At 37.1% G+C, this 16,117-nt stretch overlaps 1 protein-coding gene across 16 annotated transcripts in view; it reads right to left on the reverse strand.

Moving 5' to 3' along the window:
* The window catches only part of LOC133518170 (voltage-dependent L-type calcium channel subunit beta-2), a 202,063-nt gene that overhangs the window by 71,578 nt on the left and 114,368 nt on the right, over positions 1–16,117 (reverse strand). The window contains exon 1 of one of the 16 annotated variants that reach the window (XM_061851800.1): positions 257–414. The exons of the other annotated variants lie outside the window; for them this stretch is intronic. Coding sequence (XP_061707784.1) covers positions 257–310 — 54 coding nt within the window. The 5' untranslated portion in view covers positions 311–414. Of the gene's footprint in view, positions 1–256; positions 415–16,117 lie in introns of those variants that run through there. 16 annotated transcript variants of the gene reach the window in all.

Genomic DNA, 16,117 nt, shown 5'->3' on the forward strand with positions numbered 1-16,117 from the left:
GTAATCACTGAAGGTACCAATACTAAAAACAAGTCTAACACGAAAGTTCAACGATCTTGATCACATTTAAATCGTTGTTTAGCAGTCTTAACAACATTTTCAATATCTATTCAATACTGAATACCTTCATAGTTGCTAAGACAAATGACAATCTTGCGATTGAGTTCTAGCTGTCAACTGAGGAAATCTGTCATGAGACGGTGTTTTAGCCAAAACGCCCAAACCTTATGTAAAATATATACAAAACTGCACTCACCCGTCTCCTCCCCAGCTTGTAAAGGCGCTGCCGCCTTATCCTGTCCATTGTCATAAGCACATGTTACACTTTAGATCACTAATTATGCATTATATTAGTGTTTTGGGGCGACGGCGCGGAGCTGCGCGCTAAAAATACTGACTCACGCGCAGCGCGGCGGCTTCCCGTACGATCTGGGGGACTACCACGAACAAACATTCGACTAACAAACTATCTTCATCTCTAACACTCTTGCGTCAATAGACAGAGAGATGTAGGGTGATCTTAGAATTTTGACGCTTGCGATAGCTTCCTGGCATTCCCGTCTTACTGTCTAAAAACCAATTTATTTGCAGCCTTGAGTTCCGTGGCAAATATGCGTAATCAAAGAGCGTTATTATACTGGTTCGGTCTGGTTAACTGTAAAAGCTAGCCATTGGAATGACCTTTGGCGTATTCCCAGTTCTCAATCAGTTCTAGGCGTAACCAAGACAGGAGTTAACTACGATGACGAATGGTTTTACGGATCTCACGGGTATATTTTACCTGGTTTTACAGAGGCGAGTGCTGGGTAATAAATGGGAATAAGGTCAGATTGCTTCCACCAGTATGCATGGGCCCCAATGCAGAAGAAAAATGTTTTCAATTTCGTAATCTTTAAAAAGTATGAATATAATTATTCATAATAGTTTTCCTGAGGCGAATGCGTAAGCTATTGTTACTAAGCTTTGATATGCGTAATAACAGCTCTGGATGTGCTCAATGGTTCGCGAGTTTTTCAGTAGCATAGTGTAGTGTGTTATTCTGTAAGTTGTCAGTAAAGTATTTAACAGTTAACTGGCCACTTACACAATACAATTAATCAATGGAGAGTACCATACAGAAATGCTTATGCGACTGAGGGTAGTTCGAAACTCTGTACCTACAGCTTAGAATTTCGAAATTTACCTCTTTCTACTAATTTGAGAAATACTCATTATCATGACTCAAAGTTAGCATAATTCTGAAAAATAAACCTGACCAATTGCTACTACACTGCAAACTGCCCACACTCCGCGTCGCCCGTGGACTTGACTCTTGACACTGAATTCCTGAAAAACATCTAAATCTCGCAAAGACATGTGTCCATACGTCTTGAGCTAATAGGACACTGTCCAGACCACGGCTATTTACAAAACATGAACTATTTGTCCAGTATATTTTAACCCCTAGATTTGAAGGTAAGTATTATGACAGATTTATACTGGTTATCGACGAAGTGGACGTAAACTTTGTGAACGACAAAATGACAGATCAATGTCACACTATCCGGAACTGTTGGCGACACTCATCACTGCAAACACGGTAAATAAAATGTTAAACAAGCGAATATGCACCTTAATGTGATCTGGTAAGAGCTAAAGCATATGCAAGGCAGGACAAAGTTATACGGTATCCCAAGTCATACAAATTTCGATTTTATCTCTTAGGAGTAAGAAACAGCGTGAGTGCGGTGATATTGTTGCTGGATTGCATGCAGAAAGCCGGTAGTAATCTGGGAACTGATCGCTGAAGGGTACCTATATTCATTGGTCAGATTGGTTCTCACGATGGAAAATAATTCATTTCCTACTGTCATCAATGATATCAGAAAACATAACAACCAAGGGATTCAACGTAGTATTTAACCTTTTACCAGGCTAAGGGATATATATTTCCCACATGAAGCACTTCAAACATGTGTTCTATTTTCGATGAGTAAGACTGACATTCCATTGTCATTTTTGAACTGTCAGCCTGGTAAAGGGTTAAAAAACATACTTACAATATATACAACATATGTATTTGTATCCTAATTAATTAATGAAATTACGAAATACTAAATTGTTGTAATATTTCATATTTATTTTATTGAAAGTGGTCTTGAGGAGGAAAGTTTGCCTACGTTTGGGCAAGTTTGGGGAATCAAGGCTTAATTGAATTATAATAGAAAATGACATGAAAACTGGTAAGAGACTTTTAGATTCGCTAGGTATTTAACAGCTCACTTTTATATATTTATCCTGCGTACATTTGGTATATCAATAAAATAAAAGTAAAAGGTTCCGCATCCGAAACCGGCCAGGGAATAAATAAACAAGCCAGTTAGTAATGTAAAATGTAAGCAGAGTTTACATGATACTACTAACGCCATCTGCTAGATGTCAGCTACACTGCAGCCTAACGAAACCAACTGAGTGCGGTGCGTCAAGAATGAACCAACTCGACAGCAAAATGCTTCTGATATGTGCCGCTAGGTAGCGCTGAAATTAGAAATTTTGTATAGTTTATCAGATTGATCATAGATGGCGCTACTGGTATGAGTTAGTCGACTTTCTGAAAATAGCAGAGAAATAGTGTACTACAGTGTACTAGTGTAATGTAATGAAATGTATACTACCTAAAATTAAATCTGTAATTTGTAATTTAATGAAATTATAGTTTAATTATATTTTAAGGAGCATATGGAAATAACGGTGTTCGAAATTTCAATAATCTCGGTAACTATTATTTTTGAAAACAAACCATATTAAAAGATGTTTTTTACTTAACGTGAAACAATAAAAAAAACAAATTTCATTAATGCGATGAAGTTACATTCGTAGACCAAACCTGTACAGTATATAACAACATTAACAACGTCTGAAATAGACGGTTCGTTCACCCCCTGCGACACTCTCAAAGTTGCTTGTAAGTTCAACGAGTTCAATCACAGCTCGTCACCAGTTATTAACACTTTGGCGTCGGCATCAATTTCAACCCTTTTGTGTGAAAAATCTGGAAACCGATGTCAAGTTTTAATTTTGTACCTACTGTTTCTGTGACTGTGAATCATAGCATAAAGCAGCATGCCACAGATAAGCGTTGTTGTTTTTGAAAGTTTGTAATTTAACGTGCAAATTTTGCGCAACGTCGAGCATCATGCAGGAGGAGTATTGAAGGTGGATGTCTCCAATGCGTTCAATTCAGTAGAAGTTCAAGGGTCTTGTTGACCCAAATCAAAGATAAAATTCCGGCTATCTATAATTTTCTTTGACAGTGTTATAGTTCTCCTTCTAAATCTAGAGCTCAACGAGGATGGGGGGGCGGGTTTAGGGTCGGCAACGCGCATGTAACTCCTCTGGAGTTGCAGGCGTGCATAGGCTACGGAGACTGCTTACCATCAGGCGGGTCGTATGCTTGTTCGCCACCGACGTAGTATAAATAAAAATTGTTATACCAAACTAATCTCTCGGCATCTTCCGTAGGTTGTCAACAAGGCGATCCTCTCGGTCCAACAATCTTCAGCCTCGCCATTCATCCCATAATTAAGAATTTATATTCAAAATTTTATATATGAATGAATGAATTTATTTTATACTCAGACTTTTTCAAATCCATATTTTTGTTAGTAGTTACACATGTAGAAAAATGGTTAGTAAACGATGATGACTATCAATAAATTAATAAATTTAAATTAATAAAACATAAATTTGACGACCGGTCTGGCCTCGTGGGTAGTGACCCTGCCTATGAAGCCGATGGTCCCGGGTTCAAATCCTGGTAAGGGCATTTATTCGTATGATGAGCATGGATATTTGTTCCTGAGTCATGGGTGTTTTCTATGTATTTAAGTATTTATAAATATTTATATATTATATATATCGTTGTCTAAGTACCCTCAACACAAGCCTTATTGAGCTTACTGTGGGACTTAGTCAATTTGTGTAATAATGTCCTATAATATTTATTATTTATTATAAATAATCCTATAACAATATTTTCCGGGTTATAAAACTCGACAGCATGTGTTTTCTCACCCAGAAAAATAAGATAGGATTGTCCCATCTCTCGGCAATGGCTTTCAGGATGCTGTTGGTGCTGTTCCATATCCTGTGCATCAGGGAGGCAACACGTTTACGTTTATATGGTACCTATATCATTTTCTAACTATTTAATTAAGTACATTAAGTTATAAAATTCAACAAGTGTCAACAACCCTATTGTGTTTGGGTTGCGTTGGGCTTGTTAGAATTGTCTAGAAAGAAAAAAAATTCTGTACTGTTCTCAGTCAGGGCCAGCGCTAAAAGCTTGCGTTAAAAATGAAATTTTTGACAAAAAACCTTTTTTTACTGATATATAAATCTATGAAATGAATCATTATCGTGCTCCATAATTTTTGGATTTGTAAGAAAAACAGTAAATCGTACGTATTCAGTCACTCGTTGACTAATATTTATCGTAGGTAGGTATATTTATCAGAAACAATCAACCTTTCCCTCATTGTGTAAGCGTAGAGATCATAGTATTTTTTATTATTTTTTATTATAGGACATTATTACACAAATTGACTAAGTCCCACAATAATCTGAATAAGGCTTGTGTTGAGGGTACTTAGACAACGATATATATAATACCTATATAAATATTTATAAATACTTAAATACATAGAAAACACCCATGACTCAGGAACAAATATCCATGCTCATCACACGAATAAATGCCCTTACCAGGATTTGAACCCGGGACCAGGCAGGGTCACTACCCTCTAGGCTAAACTGGTCGTCATTAGTAAACTTGAACATAGATTTTTAGACATTCTCTTGTATTTTTTTTTATAATTATGCATTTTAAGATGTTGACGATGCAAAAGAGATCCAAGAGATCCTACTTGAATAAATTAATTTTTACCTTTATCTTTTATCACTTGGACCTCTCTTTTAGTGCCGGATTACTGGACCCACCGGACCTTCGATGTGTCGGATTATCGAAATTCCACTGTATTATGTTCATACTTATGCACCTTACTACTTTGTAATAAGGCGAAAAATGTAAACGTACCTTTAACGTCGGCTGTATACAATGACTTGTAATGTTTTTATTTTGTTTATGCAGGGGATTGTTTAAATGCAATCATTGAACGCACGCACAATAATAATAAATTCCAAATTACAATCAAATTAGATGACACTGAAACATGGAAAAAGAGCAGTAAAGTAAGACCCGACCCGTCCTGTCTGGAAAAATCCTACGCTTGCCACGCGACACTATTACTGTTTATTGTAGTCGGTCTATTTTAATGTAACTTTTATATTAAGCTCGAAATAGTTGTTATTGCGCAAGCGACACTCAGTACCATCCTCGATACGGTTCACCAATCGTGAACCTTATTAAAACGATATAAAGTCTACTAATGCTGTTTGTACAAACACACGAAAACTCCAGTTGGAACCTTGCCATGTTATACGATGAGTAAGATGTGATGTTTATGGTTAGTTCATTGATTAGATGATAGGATTGTGTCAAATTTGTTTGTGATATTTGAGTGGGATTGAGTCTTGTTTCAAGCGACGGCGGAAGCAAAGCAGTATTTTTTTATATTTCAGCGCCGCGTCTTAAGTCTGCGCGCAACGAATTCGCCGCGTACCTACTCGCAGGAAACGTGTGTGAGTGTTGAACTCGTTGTCGCTCGCAGTCGCACCGAAATTGTTACGCACTGGCGGCAAAATTGTTACGTGCTTGCGGCGAAATCGATGAGCGCTCGCGGTGAATTCGCTGCGCGCTCGCCTCGCTTTCAACTCGTCTGCAAGTCACCAGTGTGATAAGGCTCTAATAGTGAAACGAAACAAAAAATAAGCACAATCAACATGAATAACATGAAACAAGTTCAGTATACAATTTTAAACAGTTTTTTTAATATTTCCATGCCAATAATGAGAATCGTGACGGTGTCTGGGTAGTTTCTTATGGGCCTAATAGATACTTGGTATTAATAATTATTTATGTTTGCAACTTATTTAGTAGGATAGTTGTTTTACCAAGCCATCCCACAACTGTAAGTTTCAGTCCTACATAACAGGCCAAATAGACGTCATAATAATATGGCATTCTGTAGTAAAATAAGAGGCATTCTTCAGCTACTAACTGTCAAAAGGACCATCCCTAACACGCACCCCGCAAAATTATGGGCCTCATTTGGACACGCATTATGATGATTAGACAGTTGTTGTCACTGTTCAAAATGCATTAAAGTTACATGTAAAATGGTATCAGAATTACATGTATAATTATTATACCTATTATATTAAAATCTATAAATTGTATATGCCGATGCCAATCGCAATGAAAAAATTAACAATGATCAAGTCTGGCTAACCCACATCTTTACATGGGTTAGAACGGCAATCCAAAGATGACGACCGGTTTGGCCTAGTGGGTAGTGACCCTGCCTATGAAGCCGATGGTCCCGGGTTCAAATCCTGGTAAGGGCATTTATTCATGTGATGAGCATGGATATTTGTTCCTGAGTCATGGGTGTTTTCTATGTATTTATAAATATTTATATATGTATTATATATATCGTTGTCTAAGTACCCTCAACACAAGCCTTATTGAGCTTACTGTGGGACTTAGTCAATTTGTGTAATAATGTCCTATAATATTTTTTTATTTATTTATTTAAAGATGTGACTTCGAGTGCCACTTCAGCCAGAGGTGATTACCGTTATAGTTTTCATTGGGATTTGCATCTGTATGTACAATTTATAGCATAATCGGATTAAGACCAACCTCGAAATCTCTAGAACAGTCATGAACACATGTTTAGACTGTTCACAGAATATCCAACATTCATGTCATGTATCAAAAATCATAATGAAAAAACTCCTAAGCTAAAGTATATCACACACTACCTGAAAAGAAAAGAAGTTATCATAAAAAATATCAGCGTAAAAGTGGTTAGAACGCGTGAAATCACTTGCAAAGTATACTAAATCGTTCAACCACGTTATTTTCAAAATTTACAACCCCCACGGACCCCCCAGAGCCATGAAACTAGTACGTCAGGAAGTTAATTGCCCTATCATTCAATCGGGCAGTCGCAGTATCTGCTTCACACAATCCTGCGTGCCAAACTTGCCCCGAGGCTCACGCAGTTACCTGCTGCCTTTGGAGGGGACAGTTACTGGGATAGAGTTACTGGAATTATCCACGTTAGTACTTAATTGCATTTACTAGAGTCGAACCAGGCTCTGCATACCGTTTGTAATGGAATGTAAATGCAGAAATTTCATCATTAATGTCATATTTCTATGAAAATATGACGTTTGTATTGACACTCCCTTACTTTGTTCTGTTCAATTCAGTACAAAGTTAGCTTAGACACACTTTAAATGCTCCCGTTGATTGTCTACTAAATACTAAAGCTCTTCGAGCTTCGCTTAAAGTAGCAACGACCGCATAAAGAAATGTCTATTTGGAGGACTTTTTAAGCTTCAATCCAGTAGCATTCACATGACCGCTCTACCAGATGCAACGGCCTTGACCAAGAGGCAAAAGAAACATGGCGCTAGTTTATTTTACACAGTTGGCAAGTAAACTTCTAGTGGACTGTTAAGTAAGTTGTCCGTTGTTTAATGTTTGCTCGGACCGTATATTGCGTAAGAAATGGCACTGACGAGCAATTAAGAGCTAACGTGAGGCGTTACGCTTTACAAAAGCTGTCAATTTGCGTAGAGTAAGTAGACAGTCAAGTAAACTGACGAGAAGATTCACTCGCTCAAAGTGCTTGCTTAAGCTATACAATGCTTGAAACATGGCACTAGCAAGCAATCAACGGGCACACAAGAGACGCTAAAGAAGTTAGCAAGTCTCACAGGCAAGCAAGTAGGCATGCGAGTGAACTCGCTCGTTCAAAGTGCTCACTTAAGCCATATAATGCGTAAAACATGGCACTAGCAAGCAATTAAGGGCGCACGCGAGGCGCCGACGTCCCCGCGCCCTAATAGCGAGTGTCTTGACGCGAATTACCCACTTCCCAATCTGGTGGCTCGGCTTAATGCCCGTAGTACGAGTGGGTTACATGACATGCTATGATTTCAGTGTTTTTTCGGGGATACAGTTTGTCAATAACGGAAAGGAAAGTATACTTAAATCATCCTATAAAATTATACTTTCATAGTTATTTTGTAATATGAAATGCAATATGAAATATGGGTAAGATTTATAAATACAGTTGTTCAACTGTATAAATGTTACTACAAAAATATTAACTCACTCTTTATAGACTCATTCGTGAATTGAAAGATATATTTATGTTCATGACTATTACTTTACTTACATTGAGTACTTACAGTAAGTTGTTTAGGAATAAGTTAACTACCAAAAATGTAGGTAAGTACCCCTAGTGTACATTTATTCGACAGCGAAACGTGACGTACGCGTATGGGATTTTGAGTTTCCGAAACGTCCCGCTTGGCGCGCTGTTTCGAAATCCCATACAAAATGAGATTTAACGCAAACGCGTACGTCACGTTTCGCTGTCAAATAAATGTATACTAGGGGTAAAGGTGTCTATGTGGGTGTCTATTTTAAATACTTTAAAATTTAACACAATCAATTTCAGCACGAGGACTATTTGTCTTTGAAATTTCAAATAACATATATAACAACTATTATTAAGCAGTGAAATACTTAAAAAAACCTTTATGTTATATTATCTCTCAAGTGTTTCGCGGTAAAATACAAAATATTAAGTCGTCTATCTAAAACCACTCCTAAAATAATTCACATACTCAGAAAACATACATTAGAGGCAGTAAAACAGCTATTACCTACGTTACTAGCCCCACAATACTGACAGCAAGCACGCAAAACTACCCTCACTAATGTTCCAACGCAAGTGCTCTATCGATTCCCCGTCTACAAGTTACCAGTGATGGCCTGCAATTATTCACAGAACTATCTTTCTCCTACAAAACAACGTAAACGGCATGTTTTTTTAACCAAAAATAAGACATTTAGCTTCACACAATCCATAACCGGTACCAAGCGTGAACGTTAGCGATTTTCAACTGTTTTCGCGCAGCGCGCGATTTCCACTGCCTGTGTTGTGTTTGTGAAAGTTTTAGGTATCGTAAGTCACCGTTCAATGGATGCGTGCTGTGTTTACCTGTCGGGCGGACAGACAGGTGTTGGATTTATGCGTCGACGATTACATCGATGGCAAACACCTAAGGTTTACGGTTCTCCGTTGCCATTCCCATTGCCTTGAGCGTGGGGAGTGTCGATTTTTTTTATGCCATGCTGGTAGAAAACAAGCATGCGGTCCTGATCTCCGCTCACGGCTAAGCGAATGCTATGCTTCCAGCTTCAAATGAGATACAATACGCGTTGCTAATCTTTACGAACATGCATGGAGATTTAATTACACTTAGAGGATCACTAATGCATGTACAACTTGCGGAAAGTTTCGAAAATTTTGTCGGAAATTTCAGTAAAAATTCACAGGAAACAAAGGAAACTTTCATTTTGGAAATGGAATTTTTTGATTGAAAAATATGAGAATAATGCAGGCATCATGGAACTCGCGAAAAATCATCCATTAACAGATTCATCGCTGAGCTACGGTCGTAGAGTTAAGTTGGAGCCGATAATGTGGATTTCCCGGTATGTAGCGGAAATGCTTTGTAGAGGCAAAAAGACGTCATAAGCGCTGAATTGGTGAAAAATCACCAAGAATGCAACACTAAAATTGCTGTTTTAGTAGTTAGTAGTTAGTAGTATATCAAGGATCTGGATACTATGGTTCTCTAAAAATCGCTTTGAGCGCGAGCGCGGGCAATAAACGAACGGCGTGGTAGTCTGAAGACGCTTGTTTTATGGCTGGGGGTGCGTATATTGTTTATTGTATTAGTGAATATTAGTGTTCAGTAACGTTATCTTTATATAGTTAGTTTTAATATCGAAGATAGGAGAAGCTGATCTTTTCAGTACGTTTATAGTTGATAGGTAAAATAAAACCACGCTGACACTAATGATACGACGATCATAGTCCGGATAATCGTTTCAGCGAATGGTCTCATAGCCAAGAGTTTTGACCAACACCTTCAGAGACTCGCTAGTTGGGTGGATGGAAGGCGTGTTTACCATTAATGTCATACTCATACGAAAGTGAGAGTAACTCAAGGCTATCAGCGACGGAAGGAATTAGTGTCACCACTTAAATATAGCACTAAGTAAAATATTTAATAACATAATTATAAACATAGTAGGTATTATTAATTTTGTAATTTCGCACGTCATGTACTTTACGCAGTTTCTACCTGTGGAAACTGTAATTGGCTTACTGTTTCTATTTCGCAACCTGTTTTGTTACTCTAGCTGCAAGTTTTCCTAAGAAAAAAAAACTAAATAAATAAATGATGAGAACTAAATAGAAGATGAGAGTAGGTATTAAAGAAATGCTATGTCTGCTACTTTTTCCAAAATTGTTATAGTCCATATATTTCAATCGAAAATATTTTCGTTGGTATACCTACGCGAAAATTTGAATTGTAGGTATGATCGATGCAAAGATAGATAATCTAATATTTCATGATTTCCTATCTGTATACACGATATGTTATCATATACCCAACAATAAGAGGGTTGAAAGAATTATTATGTGACCCGATAAGGGGATGAATTATTCAGTTCAATGCACGATTTTTTTTGCATCAAAATGTAAGATAAGCATAATAAATGCCACAAATTTGTACTTGTATATTCCAATATCAGAGACTAGATAGGCTGGCGGATAAGGTTTTTCGTAAAGAAAATTGTTTTCCAACTCAGCAGATTTAATAAGTACTCTAAGCATATTTGCTGCTCGAAGACAGTCATCAAAATCATATTCCTCTAAGCTTAAGAGTAATCGCTGCGCTTAGCTTTCCTTTATTTACAGAATATTCCGCTTTTATAGGACTTAAAATTATGACTCCCAGTAAAAACTAACGTAGTTCCCTTGTTGTACGAATAACTGTTCCTAATGCTAACAAAAAAACCAACAAAATAACATATTCGAAACTCGGACATCTAAAAATAATCTATCGTAATTTTTGATTGGCTATACTCTAAAGTCTAATAGCTTTATAAAATGAACGCGTCAAACTGATCTCGAGTGTCAAAAAACGTTACAATGAATTCATTAATGCTCGCGTATTTGAACCAATATGTGTGGTCATGATAATATTGAAACATCTTTAAAAACTATTTATAATTATGTTTTTAATAACTCAGACCTTAAGCTGCTCTAAGACTTCTCTAATAACGACCATTATCTCCAACATATCTCTCTAAACCCGTACATAAAAACGAAAACTACGCATAAAGTTAAAACCTAACGAATACGGAAGCTCATTTCGTCGCTCCGAAAATGCACTCGAAAAGTCAATGAACTCTCATTAAAGGGACACTCATTTCCACCGACTTTTCCAACGACTGCTTCTTTAGTTTGCCTTTGAAACTATTCATTTGTAAAAGAACCAGTAGTGTACGTAAAAGTTATATTTAAGCCCAGTAGTGTCATGTTACGCGCCGATGGCCCTTCCATTTTGTCAAATTAAAATAAAACGGGTGTGTAATAAAAATACCGCGTATGTGTACGTGTGTGTGTGCTATTGAAGATGGAAATAGCCATGGGATGTGGTATGGGAATGCAGTGGGAAGGGAAATAGACGTGGACATACGAAACGTAAGTGTTTTTCACCCGTGATTTTTTATTACTTATTTATTTATATTACTGTGGGACTTAGTCAATTTGTGTAATAATGTCCTATAATATTTATTTATTTATTTATTTATTTATGTGTATATTTGAAAACGTTGGCAGGTAAGATAGATGCACCACTGCTCATGCACTGGAATGGACTGCATGTGGCAGCCACAGATGCTGAGAAGTGGTGCATCTAGATTGCCTAGTTATATTTATTTTTTATATTTATTTTTTTGTGCTTGTAGATATATTATTAGGTTTATTATTATTATTTTGTATGTCACTAACCTTAATTAATTTTAAGATTTGTTTGTAACTACTAACAATTATGGATCTATTATGGATTCGAATTAAATAAATAATTGAAACTGAAATTGAAATATTTCTACTCCGATTGACGCACTGTTTTTCGAGTTGTAGGTAGAGTTGTTGTTGCGTATGTAGATAAGGTATATTATGTTAATTTTTATTATAACCTGTCTTCATTACTAAAAGGACTAAAACTCGGCCGGTATGCTTATCCTACACAGATAAGAGGTTGAGTTGAGGAAATGTCAGCTCTACCCCTTCTCAGATTTGAGAATTTAAGGATAAATATCTCCGTCGCGCTGACGGAGGTGGCTCCTAAAATGAGTGCGATAAGGACAACTGCAGCTTAGGCGAAAAATCCTGCGTAAAAATTTCAGAAAAAGTTTGTAATTTGTATGGAAAAATTATCACTAATGAAGTTAGACTTGAGTGTACCAATCATGTTGTCAGTTTTTTATAAATGTTTCTTGATATTTCTTAAATATTGTACCATAATGTTTCTCAGATATCGAATACGGAATAATAATTAAGCAATGATACACACTATTCATAACTTTAAAAATTAACCCAAAAAAACCTGACCGACCAAAAAACTAGATGTTCAGTAATTATAAACTTGTATTACATACGCGATAACCAAGATTCAATCAACATACAACGTTATAGGAAACAATTAAAATAATAATCCACCCACACGACCTCACTCAGAATAAAAGGATTTAAGTTACTTGACTTATATGAAGATACGACGTTCCGGCATTAGCAAATCGCAGGTTAAAAAGGTCAACGCACGAGGATCATAAAACTAAAGCTAGCACTCGTTGCAAGCAATTCATGATTATAGAAATCAAATTATTTATTCGACCAGTTACGATTCGATGGGAATATTCGGAATCTAAAACTGTAAAGAAGCTGCAACCGAAACGTTCGGACAACTGTTTCTTATCAGCTTATGACTTGATTAACCCTTTACCAGGCTAAGGGATATATAATATTTCCCACATGAAGCACTTCAAACATGTGTTCTATTTTCGATGAGTAAGACTGACATTCCATTGTCATTTTTGAACTGTCAGCCTGGTAAGAAAGAGGTGTTAACATTGAAGATCATATCCAAAAAATGGTTAAAAACTATAAAGCTTATATTAGTTTTTAGCAAAGAGACTGTTTTTCTCCTTGGCTGCCCTGAAAACCAGCGCTAAGTGTCTTAGTCGTCAGCATATGCTGAGTGGCATCCATTTTGGTGGTAGAATGTATTATAATCCGTTGATTTAATGTGTCCCCTGATGTATTATAGGTAAAGTTTTAATTTCACATCAACTAAACAATGACTATTTACTTCAAAAAATTTATGACGACAAGATGTCGCGATCACGTTAAAGTTTCGATGCGATAAACGTTTAGAATCGGCACACAGAAAATTATAGTGTATGTGCTATTAATTTGTGTTTTGAATACGGGTGTGATTGGTTTTTATTTGGCGGATTGCGATGTTGGCGGAGGCAGTGACGGCCGCGGCGAATCGACAGCCATACTGCATGAGTACGTGGTAAATTCGTGTAGGTACCTGTATTAAAAATTTAGATGATACAATGAATGATAGATGAGGGTTTTGAGAGAAAGATGGATTTTGAGTGATGGTCTAGGATGGATGAAGCCACATAAACGCAAGTCGGCATATATATTTTGCCAACCAAACAACTCTTAATAGTCTGCGTAAAATGCGTTATTTTAATATACATAGTTGAAACACGTGGCATTAAAAAGCGAAACGTAATCCCGATTGCCTCTCGAGTTTTCGCTCAAGATATACCTAAATATAGGACACACCCTCCCACTTTCTCAGGCGGCACCTTGGGTTTTGTATTCGAACTGTAAGTAAAAAACAAAGTACTTTTTACTTCTACAAATATGAAAATTGGCGTCAAAATTTAGCCCCACAGCGATTATTAGGACATAATACACAGGCGAAGTATAATGATTTTTAATTGTATCTTCCAACGAGTTTGATAGATGATGGGCGAAATGATATTCTAAAATACGAAATAGGTCAAACAGCAGCCAAATAACACTAGACCCTACTCATAGTATTGTGTTCCTGCCAGTGAGTAAGGTTGCCAGAGCTCAACGAGGGGGGGGCGGGTTTAGGGTCGGCAACGCGCATGTAACTCCTCTGGAGTTGCAGGCGTACATAGGCTACGGAGACTGCTTACCATCAGGCGGGCCGTATGCATGTTTGCCACCGACGTAGTATTAAAAAAAAAAAGGTCGTAGCTCTGTCGTGTCTACCATAATTATCATCTAGCTCTCAACCCATACGCTACGTCTGGGTATATTCCATATGTACCGTTCACTTTTTAATTGCTCCTTATTCGCATGGATCGAGGCTGCAATCGCCATTTTGCTATATGCTTGATTACTTGTGATAGATACCGAACTGGAATATCGCAAAAACATGTTGTAAAAGTTGGGTTATAATTGGTAAGGAATAGGAGTCTATAAATTACATTTGCATTTTATTTTTATGGCACGGTAGCAAATACTGAGGGTAATCTGGTTATATAAGGCTTCTGAGATCCATAGATATTTTTATAAATTGGATGACAAAATGCACCAAACTCACCAAATACCATACCTACTCTCTGGATACTAGACTTGTATGACAAAAGTGCACCTATTGCAAAATACCTATTGCACCATACTAGAGTCCCGAAATAGATGCCAATCGCAGGGTACTCCACAAATACCGCACTAACAAATACCACAGCAATAAGATTGGAGACTGACTTGTGCTTAACATTCCGTTGCAATGTTTCGCGTTACAATGTACAATTATCGGCATTATCTACGACAGTGAGTACAGCGGAGCCGTGGCCAAAATGACAAGCGTCCATAGAAAACGACAGTCGTAACACAAATAAAGTATAGAAATAGTCACATGACATTTCGTAGCATCTGTCATCCCGCTACATTTTTACTTTTCGTTTCGCGTTTGTCGTTGTACAATTGTCACCTTGGCTACGCCCCCTGAAGCTACTTGCGGCAAGCACCACGTGCAAGACAACACAAACAAACGCTAGGGAAGTGGAGCGCGTCGTCGTAACTACCTAAATAATGTTGCTATAATGTAACAAGATCGCTTCCACCAAGACATTTTAAGCATATGGTACAAATCAGTCAGCCAGGTTTGTATTAAATAGGTATTTTTTTGTACTCCGCAATATTATCGTTGGCATGGCAAACGATAAAACGATAAACTCACGAAATAATCATTATTATTAGTAAGTAAGTACAATATAATAAAACCAAATGAACTGCTTTAAGAAAACAGTCATGAAGGCGAAATATTGGCAGGTTGCCTGATTCGCGTGTTTATGAAAAACAACGAGGTTTTCGCGATAGTTTTTATTTCATAAGGTGCAATTTCAAGCAAAATATTTACAGGACATTTTTTAGCTTTAACTAACCTTTAGGAGTGCAATCAGTTTTATCAAACACAAATAAGACATGCTGGGTCATACAAATATTTAGGTATTATTACTTTTGTTTTATATGTTTTTTTTTAGAAATTAGAATCCAAAGGCTTAAAAGAGACAACTTTTATTCTTCTACGTAGGTATCTGAACCATTCATGCCAGCTTTGAATTTCATATTAGTTATTCGGTCGCATCTATCCACATGAAACCCACATGAAAGAACCGCTGGCAAACGAAATAAAATAAAAATCATAAATTACGTCTGCGTACAAATAGTCATCTTCAAAATAATTCCCAGTAATGTAATCCGCATTGCGCACGTACTATTAATACTTTTCGTATAATCGCGTTTGTCACAGCGCCGGCGCCGGACATGCCGCCATCTTTGATCTATGCTCACTTGTTATTTTAAGTGTGTTATTCACACGTACATTTAATCGCGACTGTCATATGTACGCGGATTTAGATTCAATGTTATCCCTTTTGGTTGCTGCGAGATTTTATACGCGGTGCGCCGGTGAGACCAATGTGATGTGACTGTTGGGCTAACTTTGTCGAATAAATATT

Source organism: Cydia pomonella, chromosome 5 (assembly GCF_033807575.1).
Source record: "Cydia pomonella isolate Wapato2018A chromosome 5, ilCydPomo1, whole genome shotgun sequence".
Taxonomy (NCBI): Eukaryota; Metazoa; Arthropoda; class Insecta; order Lepidoptera; family Tortricidae; genus Cydia; species Cydia pomonella.